The following is an 18253-nucleotide window of genomic DNA, read 5'->3' as shown; positions in this document are numbered from 1 at the left end:
TGTCTGTGTGCATGCGTGTGTGTGTGTGTGTGAGTGGTGTTGTTGAGGCTCTTGTTTCTCAAAGTGAGCTAAATGAAAGAGTGCTGTCTTTAAAATCTGTTTAATTTGCACCAAGTGAGCTCTTTTATTTACCGTATTTCCTGTTATTGGTGAGGTCTTGTGTGTGTGTGTGTGTGTGTGTGTGTGAGTGTAAGAACTTCCACTGCCTCTCAGGCATTCCCAGATATACTCCCATTCCCAGCGATTAAAGCTGTGCTCGGGTAATTTAATAACTGAGGTGACGAGCTGGGAGATGCTCCTCAGTAATCCTCTCGGGTTGCGATGCGTTAGCGATGCTGGCGTAGCGGTGAGCGTTAGGCTGCGCGGCTGATTTGCGATGCGTTAGTGATGCGTTAGCGATGCTGGCGTAGCGGTGAGCGTTAGGCTGCGCGGCTGATTTGCGATGCGTTAGTGATGCGTTAGCGATGCTGGCGTAGCGGTGAGCGTTAGGCTGCGCGGCTGATTTGCAGTGCGTTAGCGATGCGTTAGCGATGCTGGCGTAGCGGTGAGCGCTAGGCTGCGCGGCTGATTTGCGGTGCGTTAGCGATGCGTTAGCGATGCTGGCGTAGCGGTGAGCGCTAGGCTGCGCGGCTGATTTGCGGTGCGTTAGCGATGCTGGCGTAGCGGTGAGCGCTAGGCTGCGCGGCTGATTTGCGATGCGTTAGCGATGCTGGCGTAGCGGTGCGTTAGCGATGCGTTAGCGATGCTGGCGTAGCGGTGCGTTAGCGATGCTTGCGTAGCGGTGAGCGCTAGGCTGCGCGGCTGATTTGCGGTGCGTTAGCGATGCTGGCGTAGCGGTGAGCGCTAGGCTGCGCGGCTGATTTGCGATGCGTTAGCGGTGCTGGCGTAGCGGTGAGCGCTAGGCTGCGCGGCTGATTTGCGATGCGTTAGCGGTGCTGGCGTAGCGGTGAGCGCTAGGCTGCGCGGCTGATTTGCGATGCGTTAGCGGTGCTGGCGTAGCGGTGAGCGCTAGGCTGCGCGGCTGATTTGCGTCGTTTGGGCACGTGCGGCGGGATAATGATTCTGCTCCGGCGGTGGAGCCGTGATCAATCGCCGCTGAGAAAATACGAAACTTGAAGGCTTTCCTTTTCAGAAGCTCGTTATTTTGCAGATATTGTGGGCGTGCGTCTGACGGCTGTGAAATATTAATAGCCCGTTGCGTATGAATGTGGCGTACGTCACTGCATTACAAAGGGAATGGCTGTTTTTCACCAGGGACTATTAGCCGGGTGGTTAAATGAAGGGAGAGAGAGATGCTATGCAGATGCGTTTGGCTGCACAGCAAGCCTTCGCCTGTTCTGCAGGTACAGCTCCACGTTTGCCGCGTTCTGGTCTGTGAAGTGCTAGCGGGGGTGGGGAAAGGGGTAGGGGGGGGGTTCTAAATTCATTTTGTGTGGTCTGCATTGTAAAAAGGGCGGAGTGTAGCACAGTGGGTAAGGAACTGGGCTTGTAACCGAAAGGTCGCAGGTTCGATTCCCGGGTAGGACACTGCCGTTGTACCCTTGAGCAAGGTACTTAACCTGCATTGCTTCAGTACATATCCAGCTGTATAAATGGATACTATGTAAAATGCTACGTGAAAGTTGTGTAAGTCGCTCTGGATAAGAGCGTCTGCTAAATGCCTGTAATGTAATGTAATGTAAAAAGCACCCTCAACACTCTTTGCATTTTGGAAAAAAATGGCTGTGTTTAATTCTTAGGAAACTCATGAAAACTTTGCTTTTCCTTTCATATCGGCCTCTGAACTGAAAACAAATGGGCACTTTCTTCCCCCTTTCTTTCTTTGAACTGCCCAATTATGGAGGTGTGAAAATAAAAATCAGCCTGTCGCTTCTCTCTCTTTCTCACTCTCTCTCTGTCTCTCATTTTCTCTCTCACTCCTCTCTCACTCTCTCTCTCTCCTTTCCCTCCTTTCTGAGCGAGCGGGGGTATCTCTGATTTGAGAGAGTGATGTGGAGAGAGAGGAGAGAGAGAGCGATGTGGGGAGAGAGCGCTGTGGAGAGAGGAGAGAGAGAGCGCTGTGGAGAGAGGAGTGGAAGGGTGGGAGAGAGGTGATGGGAGAGAGCGCGTGGGAAGGGGGAGAGGAGAGAGCGCGGTGGTGAAGGGGGGAGAGAGAAGTGAGAGAGAGAGCGCGGTGGAGAGAGAGCGCGGTGGTGAAGGGGGGAGAGAGAGAGCGCGGTGGTGAAGGGGGGGAGATGAGGAGAGAGCGTGGTGGTGAAGGGGGAGAGAGAGAGGAGAGAGCGCGGTGGTGAAGGGGGAGAGAAGGAGGGAGAGGGGCGCGGTGGTGAAGGGGGGGGAGGAGGAGAGGAGAGAGCCGGTGTGAAGGGGGAGAGAGAGAGAGGAGAGAGCGTGGTGGTGAAGGGGGAGAGGGAGAGAGAGAGGCGGGTGGTGAAGGGGGAGAGAGAGGGAGAGAGCGGTGGTGAAGGGGGGAGAGAGAGAGAGGGAGAGAGCGCGGTGGTGAAGGGGGAAGAGAGAGAGAGGGAGAGCGTGGTGGTGAAGGAGGGGGGGAGACGCAGCGCAGCTGCAGTCTGCCGTGCCGCGGGGAGCTGGGCTGCGAGCCCGCGGGCCGCCCGTATTCCCTGGGCACGCCGCGCACGGCCCGCCGCCTTGGCTTTGATCTCTTCAAAGCCCGCTGCCTCCTACTAGACGGGGAGTCTTGGCTGCTGTTCATTGGAGCTGGAGAAAGGGGGAAGGGGGGGGGCGGATTAGGAGAGGGGGAAGGAGGGAGGAGGGAGGAGGGTGGCTGGCTGTTTTTTTTCTTCTTTTCCTCTCCCTTTTCTTGGCTGAAATCAATCGCTGCGCAGAAGCAATTATGTGTAATTCAGCTGGGCTAGACTTTGGGTGGGGCGGGGGGGCGGGGGAGCGGGGGGGAGGGGGGGAGTTTTGCTACCTGAGCGACTGTGGCTGGCGTGTGGGGAGATGATGATGAAGTGATGAAGAGCGTACCCCTGCTCCATAGTCTCGCTGACAGTCCCGTCCCAGGGGTGGGACGGAGGGAGGGACAGTGGGATGGAGATGAGGGACAGGGGAGGACAGGAAAGGGAAGAGGATGGGGAGGGACAGTCGGAAGAGGGGGGATGAAGGGGAGGAGGAGGGAGGGACAGTGGGACAGGGGGAGAGAGGGAGAGAGGGAGGGAGGGATGGAGAGAGGGAGGGAGGGAGGGAGGGGTGCTGTAATCTGGCAGTCACTCCGTCCAGCAGAGCAGAAAATCGCTGCAGAATAGAGTGATTAGCGTGCAGATGCTCCATATTTGCCTTTCTGTGTTTGTTTGTTTTTTCTCAATAATTTTGCACGAGGCAGAAGTTGCCACCGTGCTAACGAGGGTGTCTTTTTTGGGGGTGTCTGTGTCCCTCCCCCTGCTCAGCCACCCCTGCGCTCCACCCCTCTGCCGATGGCCCACGATGCCGAGCGGCTGGTGCCCCTGCTACACGGCTCAGAGAGCGTCACGGAGACGTACGCAGTCTCTCTACTCTGCCCCTCTTCCTCAGTGCCGTCACATGCCACGGACGCACAGTCCAGACCCCTCCCTCTCGTCTCCACTGCTGCTATTCCCCGTTAATCGTATTCCCTGGTAATCAGTTAATATTCTTATCATAAAGAAATGTTTTTGTGATATTTTTAAAGGGGCTGCAAGTCCAATTGCAGGCGATACTTTTGTCTTGTGATTTGGGGCTTTGAGTACCCAACACTCCCTGTTGCCATTCCATTATTACCTTGAAATAAATTTGTCTTTCTAAAGTGCATATAATTCACTCCAGTGTTATGTGCAACATTATGTCTGTACAGGATGTTTTGAGACAGAACGGTCTTCTCTCAAGTACATGTATGTTTTCTCAAAGAAAATGAAAAACGCCAGGAACGTCTGAATCCAAACTATGTTCTCAAAGAGAAGTTAAGATATACTAATTCCTGGAGCCAGTCGTGATCAACAGGCTTCAGCATGTCTGTAAAGAAAAAAGAATCTGTTGAGTAGACAGCCATAAACCTGTCATATCATTAAGCTCTTGGAAGTTCCTGTGACCACCCTGCGCGTGTGTGTGTTTGTGCGCGTGTACGCTCGTGTGTGTGTGTGTGTGTGTGAGTGTGTGTGTTTATGCGCGTGTACGCTCGTGTGTGCGTGTGCGTGTGTGTTTGTGCGCGTGTACACTCGTGTGTGTGTGTGTGTGTGAGTGTGTGTGTTTGTGCACGTGTACGCTCGTGCGTGTGCGTGCGTGTGTGTGTGTGTGTGTGTGTGTGTGTTTGTGCGCATGTACACTCGTGTGCATGTGTGTGTGTGTGTGTGTGTTTGTGCGCATGTACGCTCGTGTGTGTGTACGTGTGCGTGTGCGTGCGTGTATGTGTGTGTGTGTGTGTGTGTGTTGGGGGGGGGGGGTGGGAGGTTGTCCTGCGCACGCGCTCAGTGCTCGGCACACAGGTACCCAGGTGAGGTCTTTCATGTTCCCCACGCCGCGCACATCAGAGGGGCGTGTGCCACTTTGAGCCGCCCGTCTTCAAACGGCGAGTCAAAACACCCAATCAATCGGCCCGGGCCCCGCGCGCGCTGCACCTTCACATCAAAGGGAGGGAGCCCAAAAGGCCCAAAGCGCCGAGCGGGGCGGGGCGGGGCGGGGCGGAGTGGGGAGGGGGCACCGAGTGGACTGAACGCCAGGCGAGCGGGGCGGGGAGTGGGGGGGGCACCGAGTGGACTGAATCTAGCCAGCGAGCGGGGCGGGGGCGGGGGGGGGGGGCACCGAGTGGACTGAACTCTAGCCGAGGCGGCGGGGCGGGCGGGGGGGGGCGGCGGGGCGGGCGCGGGGGGGGCACCGAGTGGACTGAACTCCAGCCGAGCGGGGCGGGTTTGGGGGGGAGGCCGACTGAGCGAACCATCAGCTGGGCCGCCATGCATGACCTGCTGCGGATGGCGCCGCCGGTGAAGGTCGATGAAGGTCGATTCATCCGATAGGTTTTCGCCGTGAGTCGGGAATCTTCTGCTGGAAGCTCCGTGCTACCGCTCTCCTGTGGCCTCCTGGGGGTTTTCCTGGGCTAATTTCACACCTCCACCTTTCCCCTCCTCCCCCCCTTTGATATGTATGGAGGCCAGGCCACACAAAGGGTTCAGTTGTCTTAGGAAAGGTGATGTCTGGCTGCTACTGCTTATGATCCTCATAAGATGTGGTGTTTGTGATGTCATCGCTGGCACAGCCTGGCTTTTTGATTGGCAGATGCGTTGGAGCAGTCATGCTGCTGTAAATTTGGCAGGTTTTTCCACACTGAGTTGTTAGGCCTCAAACCTCAATTAGAACTCCTCACCTTACAAGCTCACCTAGTACATTTCAAAGTGCATCCCCCCACCTCTATGCACTTACCTTCTACAGAAAAAAGTTGGAGTTGGGAGGGAGCGTGCAGGGTGTTATGGAAGACAATGATGAAGTGTGAATATTAGCTACATTGAAATGTCACTATTTTTAACCCAGTAAAAATACTGTGTGGGCAAAAGGCATATGATCCTCACAGTTTACACCTGTCTGTTACACACTTCCTGTGTTTTGTTTACACCGGTTTGTGTTACACACTTCCTGTGTTTTGGGGAAAGGCTGTGTGGAAGCTGTTGCTGGCCTGTTTGAGTAACAGAAGGATGAAATTTATTTTCTTCACATTCCAGACAAGACGTATGTGGAAGTGCATGGCGAGAGAGAGCGCTATGTGTAAAGCCAGTGGGCCAGACCTCTTACCTCACAGAGATCTGAGAAAATAGATTTTTCACAGGTGTAGCCTTTTTGGATGCTGGTGCAGTCATGAAAGCAGTTTTATAATGGAGCGCACAGCGCAAAATTATAACAGAACTGTTCACATCAAAGGTGTATTTGCGTAATGCGTGAGAAGCATTGTTATTGTTATTAATTCTGGCAATAACAACTTTAAAAGATTTTTATGCGTTTGTTTATACATAATAATTTCACTTTTGCTGTTCTCCGGAGGGAGTTACATTGAGGTATTGAGTTATTGAGGTGCGATACATTAAAAAATGCACATTTTCTGTCTTTTGTTGAAACAAACAGCTTTGCTATTCAATGTTTTATGCTGCTTGATAGCATAACAAGGCTGCTATTGCTTGGGGCATTTTTCAGAATGGACTCCCAGCCTTCTACACGGCTGTGTTGAGTGCGATGTGTTGAGCGTGATGTGTTGGGCGTGATGTGTTGAGCGTGATGTGTTGGGCGCAATGTGTTGAGCGCGATGTGTTGAGCGTGATGTGTTGGGCGTGATGTGTTGAGCGTGATGTGTTGGGGGTGATGTGTTGAGCGTGATGTGTTGGGCACGATGTGTTGGGTGTGATGTGCTGTGATTGGCCGCTTGCTCAGGGAGGAGATGACGCTGTGACTGGGCCTCGCGTCGCATTCAGACCTGCGAAGGCAAACGTGCGATAAGCTGCGGAAACATTGAGACTTTGGTTTCAATGGCTACTGAAACCTGTGAAGTGCGCGTGTGTGTTATTATTAAACAGTTTTGGCTGTGCTCTGATACAGCACTACATTTGCCATGGAATCTGAGTATTCCCTGAATTATGTTAGCAGGTATTTACCTGTATGGGACTACTGCAAATCTAGACTTTGTAAAACTTGTATTTGTAAAACTTGGCCAATTGTATCAGGCACCTTGTTTATGAATTGATGCAGGTCATTTCATTAGCTGCCTTAACTTTGAACTGTTCCTACTGGTCAGAAGAGGAAGCAAACTGCTGTTGACTATTGAATCGTACTATGCATATCTAATACTGGTGTCAGCAGTTGAAGTTTTTCTGTAATTTTACTGAACTATTCTGAGTAAAACCTGAAGCTCTGCGTGTGGCTGTGATGCTGATAACGAAGAAGAACATTCTAACTCATCACAATCGCGAACATGACAATAGAGTTCAGTAGCCTATTTTCTGAAGGAGGTCTTCGCCACATTGGCTGACGACCCTGAAATTGATTACGGTTTGCGGCTGCGCATCCCGAACGCGGCGTTTTCACCGTGCGTGTGCTTGGAAGTGCAGCTCCGATGCAGAAAACTGGGTCACCTCTGCACGCCGTTCAAAAAAAAAAAAAAAAAAAAAAAAAATAACATTGCAGGTGGGCTGTGGTTGCTACTGATGCAAGGAGGCCGTTCAAACCTTTTTGTGCGCACACTTCAATACGCAATTGTTACCCCTCTGAGAATGCTGCAAGCTTGCAGTGCCCCCCCCCCAAATCCACGCAATGGTTTTTCAAAACTTCTCAACATTTCATCTGAAATGTTTAGCTCATGGCTTTTTTTATTTATTCCCGATGCCAAATTTCCGCTTGTGCTGAGCAGGCACAAGACAGCGGCGACGAGCGCGCGGCCTCTGCAGGCAACACTACAAAGGGCGAGCTTGACGTTCTTTTCCCCACCCTCATCATCCTCTCTGAAATAGAACCTGACAGCCATCGGCGGGGAGAATACCTGCTTTAAACCTGGCAAAATCCCCGTGCCCGCCGATTCAAAAGGCTTGCTAAAGACGGCCGCTCAGCGCTTTCTCTCGCGCGTTTCGCTTCCCCGAGCCTGCACCGAGGGAAAGACGCTAATGTTGTTTTTGGATCCGTGCGCTTGGCAGAGCGGCCCTTTCATTCGCTTAAAGCCTCCAAAAAAGATTCCCATTTGGATACTTGAATTTACCGACGTGGATGCTTTTAACGGCCAGTCAAAGCAAGAGCTTTGTTTGTGTGTTCTCTTTTGCGGTCTCCGTTTCCGCAACTAGTTTCTCATCCAGCGCTCGTTTTATGTGAATCCTGCCACATTGGAAGTCATGTAAGCTAACCGGTGCACCGGGCTCTGTAGACTACGTGGAATTAAACAAGTATCAAGATGCAAGTAAGATTGAACCTTAACCATAGATGCAGTATTACGAGATTCAGTTTTAATTCCCACTGGAAGTCCGCTGGATATTATGAGCTAGGCTGCAAGTGACTATTCCTCTTGAGTTGTTTGTGTTGGCTTCACACATGAAAAGCCTAGTTGCCTGTTTTTCACACACATGAGCATTATCAGTGAGTGAACTGAACAAAGTGTTTGAAAATCGCCCTTCATAAGACCGAATGGAATTAGCCGCAAAAGTATATTTTGTGAAAGTTACTGTGAAAACATGGATGTGATTATTATGAAAAGTTTTCATGATAAATCTGTGTGTGTGTATTGCTGTGCTTTGAGTGTAATGCCTCCAGGTGTCTGTTTGGTCATACCTGACCATCCTGACTCAGCTGTGACTCAGCCTCCATTTTCTCTGCTGTGTCTCTGATAGTCTGGTGATTAAGCGAGAGAGGGCTTTGTTTGCTTTTTCTAGTGAAGGGGAGGGGGGAGGGTTTCGATGGTCTGAGGGGGTGGGGGAGTGGGGGGTTCTGGTCTGCTGACAGCGGAGTGTCACCTGTGTGGAATGTTTGCCCTCTCCGGGGCCTTTGATCTGGCCGGGTTCTCCTGGGATAGCACCGAGTCCACCTAGCTGCAGGTAAAGGCTTCCGCCTGGCGCTGGCCTCTGTTCTACCTGAGAGCAGACAGCGGATTTCACTGGAGTTTTCCCCCTTTAGCCCCGCCCATGTGCACACGCGCACACGCACACACACACACACACACACACACACACCCTCTCGCACACACACGCTCACACACACACACACACACACACTCTCACACACACACACACACACACTCACACACACACACACACACACTCTCTCTCACAGACGCACACGTGTAAATGAAGCTTTCCCTGCTCTGACGAACAGGCTCTCTCTTCTGAATCCCCACTTTCTTTGATTCTGCTGCTGTTTGCAGGGTTTTGTGTGTTACTCTTACTTAAAGCCGAGCTTTGATTTGTTTGCACAGTTTTGTTTGTCACTGTTATTAAAAGCAGGGCTTTGATTTGTTTGCAGAGGGTGTGTCATTAAATCCCATAGTTGTCTGTGCAGCACTGGCCTTTCAGTGAAATTGGTAACACGCATGAACATGGTGGTTTGCGCATTTGTGCACATTTTCTGTTTTAATTTGTTATGAAGACACATTTAATATATAACAAATCAAAATAATAATTAAGCAGTGTGAGTGAGATGGCTCATGTTAGATCTAATTTGTGTTAATGATCAGACGTTAAATTGTGTCTGTGAAATGCTGTTCATTTTTCTTCAGAGGGTGACATTCGCTAATCCGTATATTTCAATTAGGCAGTCTGTGCAGATGAGCAGAGCTGAAGGAGGTCTGTCTGTTTGCACATGCAGGCAAGCCCGTGTTTGTGTTGGAAATGAACAGTGGCTCAGTGCATTAATGTGGGGTGAGTGTGTGTGATGTCCACCGCCCGTCCAGTACCGCAGTATGACATAAAAAAAACTGGAACTGCGCCGATGACCTCAGAGCAGATGGTCTGAGGTCATGAGGGGGAAAGTGGGAAACTTGTCCTCCTGCACATATCTGAGGCCTTCAGTTTGTCATTTTACAAAAAACGTAAAATGTGAAGCTACAATGCCGTGTCCCGTTCTGCCATTACAGTTCCTTTTTTAAACGTTACCGACTGCCCTGCTGTGCTAGAGCTGACGTATCTCCGATATGTTGGACAGACGCTTCATTTGACTTTATTGTAAAAGTTGATGAAATGCAACCGCTTTTCTGGAGTAGTCGCTTTTCCTTTTGTGCATAATGTTCATTTGTCTGAGACCCGCGTCTCCGTTTTTTTTTTTCCTTCCTCCAAAGCCGTTAACTCCCGTTTGATATCTGGCACGCGGGGCGATGGAAACATGTGCTTCTGATTTAAGGATCAAAATGAGGAGGGGACGTAATGGGCTGTAAGGGCCTCGCCGACAGTGCGAGGGAATGTTAGCGGTGCTCACTGGCTCAGGCGCAGCGGGGCCGGCGTTTCGGGGGACAGACTCCGGCACGGCGCTCCGCGTTTAAGACCATGAGCACTCACTTTCAGACCCGTAAAATCTTTATTAGTTTCTCTTTGATACGCCCCAGCCCGAACCTATTATAGCACTTGGCGATGGGCGATGTGTGGGGAAGGGGGGGGGGGGGTGAGCGAGCACCGAGATGTGAATTTCACCCCAGGGCAGGCTTTACTGCATTTTTTTTCAACCTCCCCCACCCCCCCCACCCCCTACCCCCAAAATTTCATGCCCACCCCTTCCCTGGCCTCGTTACCCTGGGCTCGTGGCAGTTGCTGGTGGCGGGGCTTTCCTCCGCATTAATTGGGTTTCGTTACATTTTCATGCCCAAAGGCCAAAAGGGCGGGAAGCTCACCCTTTCCAGTGCCTAACGGAAGGATCCTTCCCGAGAAGCTCACCCTTTCCAGTGCCTAACGGAACTCACCCTTTCCAGTGCCTAACGGAAGGATCCTTCCCGAGAAGCTCACCCTTTCCAGTGCCTAACGGAAGGATCCTTCCCGAGAAGCTCACCCTTTCCAGTGCCTAACGGAAGGATCCTTCCCGAGAAGCTCACCCTTTCCAGTGCCTAACGGAAGGATCCTTCCCGAGAAGCTCACCCTTCCGTGCCTACGGAAGGTCCTTCCGAGAGCTCACCTTCCAGCGCCTACGGAAGGATCCTTCCCGAGAAGCTCACCCTTTCCAGTGCCTAACGGAACTCACCCTTTCCAGCGCCTAACGGAAGGATCCTTCCCGGGAAGCTCACCCTTTCCAGTGCCTAACGGAAGGATCCTTCCCGAGAAGCTCACCCTTTCCAGCGCCTAACGGAAGGATCCAAGTTCAAGCCGTACTCAGGTTAAACGGTCATTTTTATTCTTTACTCGCGACCGAGATCTCGAGTGAAATGTCGTTTTTTTTTTTTTTTTTCTTTTTCTTTCTCTCAACTTGAACCCTACGCCAGTTTTGAGAAGTGCAAACAGCGGCCCGGAAGCGCTGAAGCAAGTCCCCTTTGTGCTCAGAACCCCGCACATTCATCCTGTTCTGAGAAGCACACCTGGTCCCGTGTGTGCGGCGAGCTTGGCGGCAGGGTGCGGTCCGGACGGCGCGTCCTTTCGTGCCTTTGTGTGCGTGCTCTACCGTTCGCCGTTCACCCTTCAATGGACAACGGGGGCGTGGTCATAACTTCTCCCCGCTACTTTTTGTAATTGCGAAAACAATATTTCAAGTTGTTAGTCACGCAAATTTTTTGTTGTTGTTTGTTTTTGTCTGATTGTCTGAATGTTTGATTGTCATCTTCACTCGTGTGTGTGCGTATGTCTGTGCATGTGAAAATACTAACGTGCTGTGTGTGCTTTAGGTGTGGGGCCCAGATAAGGGTGTACAGTGTGGGTGGAGGGGGTGATGGGGGGGGGGGGGCTGTGAGGGTGGCGGGGGCGATACAGGTCAAACAAGGCAGAAATGTCAGAGTGCGAAACCATCCTTCACAAAGGTCATCGTCTCTGGTGGTTTTATTTTTGTTTTTCCATTGTGGTCGGGGGTGGTGTCTGATCACAGCAGACGGGTAACGACAGAACGCCTGGCCCCGCCCCTTTCCGACAGCGCTTTCTGCTGGAGGTGTCGGGCCTCGCGGAAGCCTGACCTGATAACCATCAGCGGGCCCCGCTCTCTATCTCTCTCTCCATCTGATGCACTGCGGGGCGCGTGTACTCGTGTAAGGCTGTGTGCTGCATGTACTCATGGAAGCGCCGTCTCTCCTTTCCCTTGCTTTACTCGCCTTTTCTTTAAAAAAAAACAAAAAAAACAGCCTGAACTCTTGAAGCAAAAGGACGCCAGCACTTACTAGATCTCTATGTTTGAGTTTCTAGCCCTCGCGACCCACACTTGACTAATGCTGGAGCCAAGAGAAGTGTCTCTCCGTCTCTCACAGTTCTGTCTGGATATCCTGTTTATTTGACACCTAACCCCTAATTGCTCCCAACGAGCTGATTGGTACCTTGCATGGCAGCCTTTCACCGTTGGTGTGTGAGTGTGTGTGAATGGGTGAATGAGACGCATCAATTGTAATGAGACTACAGTGACTGGAGGTTAACGGCATCTTGACTGTACGATTTTCATGCGTGTGTATGACCATCAGAGGGCACACACAGTCCAGAGGTTGGACTTGTTTACCCATACCCGGAGAGGTACCTGCTGCGTTTCTCCATCTCCCAATCTGTTAGCAGAGCGCGTCACGTGATTTAACGCTGGCTTGATTGCAGCCACGGGCAAGAGGAGTCCTCATTGCATATAAATCATCAAAGTGGGAAGTAATTATTATTAAAATCCTTCTTTCCATTTCCCTCTCTGCAAAGTATGATAATTAACTGTAGCATAATGGCCTGGTAATGGGAGGGGGAGAGTCGAAAGCGATCGGAGGGCATTGTGGGAAAGGTTGTCTGGGATTGCAGTGCCATTCGGTGGCTCCCGTTCTCTCCTGTAGCTTGTCTGCAGTTGATTGGCCGCCGCAGACGCAGTCTCGTGCGCTGGCTCTAGATCAGATGTGCAGGTTTAGCTCGAGTGATTCCCTCTCTTAAGGAGTCGGTGCCCGCTCCGAGCCGGGCACGCCCACGCCGTTCCAATGCCAAGGACGGAAAACCTCGACCCTGCATCCTAAAAATAATTTGCCTCAGACGGTGAATAATCGCGTGTGTGTGTAAATCCTGCGGTCGAGAACGAAACCCGGTCTCCAGATCCCCGTGTGAGCTTCGGCGGTGGTCCTGCGGGGGGCTCCTCGGCCGCTCGGGGGAACAGTCCGGGGCTTGTGAGCGCCCGTCTCCGCACTGGCCCGGGCTCAAACGGCGCTTTGTCCTGCCAGGCGGAGTTTCCCGCCCGGCGGGTTTGCCAGCGCGGGTTCTGCACAATGAATTTCTTTTTGAAAGCGCATCTGAGCCGCGGAGAAAGGCTCGGGCCAAGCCCAGTCAGAAAATATGAAACGGAACATTTCTTTTCATTCCCTGCCACCGCCTCTCTGGAAATATGAATAGGGGAACCTAAGCCTATTATTCTGTCCCTGACAATAACAGAGACCTCCAGTTTGGGTGCCCGGCCAGTGAGGGGGTGGACCCTGTCTTTATGGCCCTGCCTAGAAATGCGGTCTTTTCTGGCTGTCAGCATACTATCCGACAGTCCACTGAAGCACGTTTTTAATGCGATGTTTCTCTTTAAAAGGGGCTACACTTCAGGGAGAAGCCTTGTGCATCTTCAGATACTTCTCAGTTGCTTTCTCGTTATCCTGAATCTTGAATGATTTTATTTTTTTTCCAGTAGTTTTTACAAACAAGTTGCCATATCTCCTTCAGCAGCCCCGGCTTTTCATTTCTGAACGCAGGAGCTCACAATTCTTTTGTGAAAAACTCAAACAATGGCTGCCCGAATGTCGTAAATCCAGAGCAGTAGAGATGGAAAGGAGGAGGGGTGGAGAAGGAAGAGTGTAGTTTCAGATTGATACAAAGAAGACACGTGTAGTTGTAAGACATAATTTCCTCTGGATTTTTTCCTTGCAAGTACTAGTCTCCAACTGAGGGGGGTGGGGTGGGAGGTGGGGGATTCCTGGTGACCCATCATAGTCCTGTGGGGGGGAGTTGGGTGCCCTGGGTGCCCTGACATTTGGACTAGCCCTTCACGCAGCCCGGGGCTAGCGTCCCGTGATGACGCCAGTACATCGCTGGTCAGCTTTGCGACCGGTGGGCTACCACACCAGTCCCATCTGGTTCACATCAGGCTGGGGGTGTCCATGTGGGGTTGCTCGGAAAGTTCTGGCCCCGGGCCTTCCTGTGATGATGGATTCGGGGGGGGGGGGGTGGGGGGCGGTTCGATGGATCACCTCTTCCCAGAAGGAGAGGGGGAGGGGGCGGGGTGAAACGCTTTCTGCGGGGACCTGGTAATTACACGGCAAAGGGTGAACGGTCTTTGTTTTACAGCTTGGAGTGCACCGTAAACACAAACTGGCGGTGTTAGATGGGTAATCACTGGGGTTGGGGAGGCTGGTCTTAAATCACTTGCAGTGTTGCAATCAGAGTAAATATGAAACATATTGTGTCTCTGTATCTCTGAATAGAGATACAATATTATGTACAAAGTACATACTGTGCTCTGTCAGGTGTTAACGCCCACCGACGTCTCTACTGAAATAGTAATGTACAAGTTGTGAAAAGTGCATTTATTGATCATTCGATGTTGCCATTCACCATATTAATAATTCTCGTTTGAAAAGAAAATTCTGAGAACACAGTTGGTGACAGCAAAGTACCCTGCAGTAAGAGCCCGACTCTGTGGTAATGCGGGGTTGATGTGAACAAGACGTCTTCATCTGTCTAAACCCAATGGCCGGGCGTCAATCCTTCTTGGCCGTTCCGTAAAGCCTCTAATGTCGGGAGGGCAGGGCTTTTGCGGTTGAGGCAGTGACGATGGCGTTTATTAAGAAGTGGAGAAAAATGGGGTTTGACAGCCGCGACCGCGCAGCACAAAAGAGGGGTCCCCCTCAAAATGGCGCCGCGCAGAGCCGCGAAAACGCAGCCACTGGGGGGGGGGTCAGTACCCGCCTGACTGTTTCCACTCTTCCTCTGGTACACTTGGGGCCGTGGGGTATTGGGCCGCAATGGCAGGGCCTGTAGGATGTCTGAACAGTGGGATGGGTTTGTGTTTATTTCCCTGTGTGTGTGTGTGTGTGTGTGTGTGTGTGTGTGTTGTGTTGTGTTGTGTTGTGTGTGTGTGTGTGTGTGTGTGTGTGTGTGTGTGTGTGTGTGTGTGTGTGTGTGTGTGTGTGTGTGTGTTTGTGTGTGTGTTGTGTCTGTGTCTGTGTTGTGTGTGTGTTGTGTTTTGTGTGTGTGTTTGTGTGCTCGGCTGCGGCTGGTCTGCGCTGTGTGGTCATTTGCTGTGCTGATGTTTGGAGGCGTCTCGTCAGTCAGGACAGCTGCTAGCTTTATCCCTGGGTTTGTTATGTCTGTACAGTGAGCGTCTGAGTGAAGGGTAAATTGAGCGAGGGCGGGGGTGCTTGTTCGAGCGTGATTCGGCTGCTGGCAGCTGGCAGAGCTGGGCAGAGCATGGGCGAGTTGGGCCAGAAGCCGGTCGAGCTTTCTAACCTCCAGTCGCAGACTGGGCTAATAAATCCCGCGGTCTACTCTCAGCGGAAAGGCGAATCTGATGAAAAGGCGATTGAGACTAATCGCGGCCATTTATTTCATTAGCCAGCACAGGCTGCCTCTGACGTAGCTGCGAGATTTAAGATAATGAATGAGCCATTATGCTTATTAGGCAATGGTTTGGGTTTTTTTTTCTTCTTGCCACAATGGGTGTCGTGTATTTCAGTTTTCTGTCAAATTCGTTATGATAACTTTGATCATTCCTTGACAGAGCTTCATCTGCTCCCAGTCATAAGCATTTCTCATGTACCGTTATTCGAATGGAACTTTGATGTGTGCTATAAATGCCTGACGTTAGCAGGAAAGTTCCGTCCGCGTAGTAGTCATTCGCTCAGCATATTCTGCTGAGATTGATCAAAAAAGTGTTCTTGCCCCCCAACAAAAAATAAATAAATAAATAAATGGACGTCATGAGGGTGCTATTATGAAACCTTGACAGATAAGTGCAGGTAAAAAATAATTTTCGAACAGTGCGTTGCGCCTTAATTTGAATATATTTTCCATTGGAACCTGCCGTTAACGCCATGTGGTTTCTCTTGGGAGAGTCTCAAGCCGCCTGCCCAGTGTGTTTTTGCAGTTCTGGGGCATCGCAGACTCGCTCGTTGTTGATGTGACCCAGGTAATGCAGGGTTAGCCGTTTTAAAAAAAAATGTGGTGAGAAGACTGTGGTTTGGCTGAAGTCCATCTCCTGTCCATACGAGGTTGCGTTAGTTTTTTTTTTTTCTTTTTTGATGTGTATATACTCTTCTGGGGTGATGCTTAATGACAGTGGCTGCTCTATTGAGCTTGTTTGAATGAGAGAAACTTTATTTATAACTGATCAGCAGTTCTTTGTTCCTTTGCTGTCTGAGTCGGGAGCGTTTCTCCTTTGTGGAGTCAACTCGTAACCGATCAGGGAGAACGGTGAAAGAAAATCTGTCTGCTGAATGAATTGAGCTTGTTTAATGATCTCTTAGTAATCACACAGACAGGATGAGTCAGAGAGGTGTAAATCTGTGCTCTTAGGCCCTCAGGCTGCCTACACATCTCTCAGGTATCTCAGCGTGGAGGTACCTGAGATCTAACACACACTCACTCACACACACACACACTCACACACTGTCACACACACACACTCACACACACGCACACACACACACACACACACTGTCACACACTGTCACACACACACACACACGCACACACTCTCTCTCACACACACACACACACACACACTCTCTCTCTCTCTCTCTCTCTCTTTTACTCTCTCTCTCTCATAAGGCCAGGCTAGCTCTGATATTTTAACCCTGCTTAGTTCCACAGCTGACGATCACTGCATAAACTTGTGTAGTGATGAAGGTTGACTCCAAAATTTGCCTGCTAATTGGCCTCTCTGACCCACAGGACCAAGGCCTTGCCTGTGGTCTGTCCCTCTGGCTTTCCCACTTCTCAAATAAACTGCTTTTATTTCTCTTTCTCAAACGGCTCCAGCGGCAATGGAGGGATTATTCTGGATCATGCCTAAACTAAATCTTGTGGTCCAGGGCAAGGTTACTGTCATATTTATAGATTTATGCCCCACGCACAGAGCTGCCTTGGTGTACCACCTTCAGCTCGCCACCGAATGAAGTCTTTCAGGTGGAAAAAAGAATGACATGCCTTCACGTTAGGGTGAATTTGTAAACGTGTGTCTGGAAGTGCATCTTCTGACCACGAAAGGAAGCGTTTGACACCCTCACTGTATCGGTGTGATATGCAGAGCAATAAATAAAATGAGCAGCGTTTAATCTTGGTGTTGTTCCACTGTTGACCCCCCCTCCTTTTTGTCTTTCAGTCCAACAAGGTGCCTGTGGTTCAGCCATCCCATGCAGTACACCCGCTCACCCCCCTAATCACGTACAGCGATGAACACTTCGCACCCGGACCCCACCCTGGACACCACACCCAGGACCTCAACGGCAAGCAAGGTACACGGCATTTTACTTCAAATGTAACTTGAACAAACAAAATAAAAATAATTTTTTTAGGGTGTTTCCTTGTATGCATACAGCGTGCACAGGGGAAATGAGCTCACTTTCTTAGTTCAGGGTTTTAGACGAGATGCTGCTCCTCACACCTCATACCGTTGTGATAACATCTACAAGGACAACTGCGTTGACAAACGGACAGCACTGTTGCATGCGAAAGTTAAGCTGGACGGTTCAGAGACGTGCATTTTAAGGCTTTTTGTTAAAGTTTTTTTTTTTTCAGTTTTTCCACTGTACTGGCTTGTCACACCTCTTCAGGAAGCCAGCCTCACCTTCAGAGAACCGTGTCTGTGGTTAACAGCTCGAAATCAGACTCGCGCCCCAGCCGTCCGGGTACGCTTCGGCTGGTATCGGAGGGACGGGAGCCAAAGGGGGGCTGTTTTTTTTTTTGTTTGGCACGGGGGAGTTTGGCAGCGGTTCACGCCTGTGATCAGAGACCCGTATGCGCCCTTTCCTGCAGACTCCACCGCAGCACGCAGACTCCTGAGCACGGGGGAAACCCGGCAGGATGTGGCTGTGCTGCTGTAGAGTTCAGTTGGGATGGAAATATCCCCACTAGGCCCTGCTGTTCCAGGCAGACATTAGGGTTTTCTTAGATATTACCCAGAAACCACTGGGCTCGTTCAGGCAATGCGTGTTGTGCTTACAGTGTGCGGAGGGACATGGCTGCTCTATCTGATGGTCCAGACAACTTTTGATGGATTATCTTGACACTTCTGGACCATTGTGAAAGCAGACTTACTTTGGAAAGGTTTGGCTTTCTTGTAAACTGTGTGTTTATGCAGAGGGTTTGTTCATAGGTAGGCAGAAGGAGGTACACAGGTCAAAGGTCATCTCTTTTGGTTTGGCTTGATCACAAATATGTGATGTGATAAGAACATTCTAGTGCTGAGCAATGCTAAGCAATGGAGTTCTAAAACATTGACTTACAAAAAATAATTCTTCAAATGGTTAAAAACAAGCTTGAAGTGTATTGCCACTTGGTTAATGCAGAAAGAGCAGTACCTTCATCCGGTTCCTACAAATACCCACAAAGTGTCAGGAGTGTGCCTGCAGCAATTGAGCTTATGTCAAACATTTCTGGAATCTGTATTTATATTTATGTAAATAACACATGTGTGTGTCTGCAGTTAATGTTCGTGA

General features: G+C 50.6%; 1 protein-coding gene across 5 annotated transcripts in view; it reads left to right on the top strand.

Annotated features, from left to right (window-relative positions):
* LOC135260093 (lymphoid enhancer-binding factor 1-like) overlaps positions 1–18253 on the top strand; it is a 45964-nt gene that overhangs the window by 9303 nt on the left and 18408 nt on the right. For all 5 annotated transcript variants that reach the window (XM_064345270.1, XM_064345268.1, XM_064345267.1 and 2 more), the window contains exon 4: positions 16918–17050. In XM_064345270.1, the coding sequence (XP_064201340.1) occupies positions 16918–17050 (133 nt within the window). The remainder of the gene's footprint in view (positions 1–16917; positions 17051–18253) is intronic.

This window comes from Anguilla rostrata, chromosome 7, assembly GCF_018555375.3.
Source record: "Anguilla rostrata isolate EN2019 chromosome 7, ASM1855537v3, whole genome shotgun sequence".
Lineage (NCBI taxonomy): Eukaryota > Metazoa > Chordata > Actinopteri > Anguilliformes > Anguillidae > Anguilla > Anguilla rostrata.
This window is presented reverse-complemented; position numbering and strand designations above follow the sequence as displayed.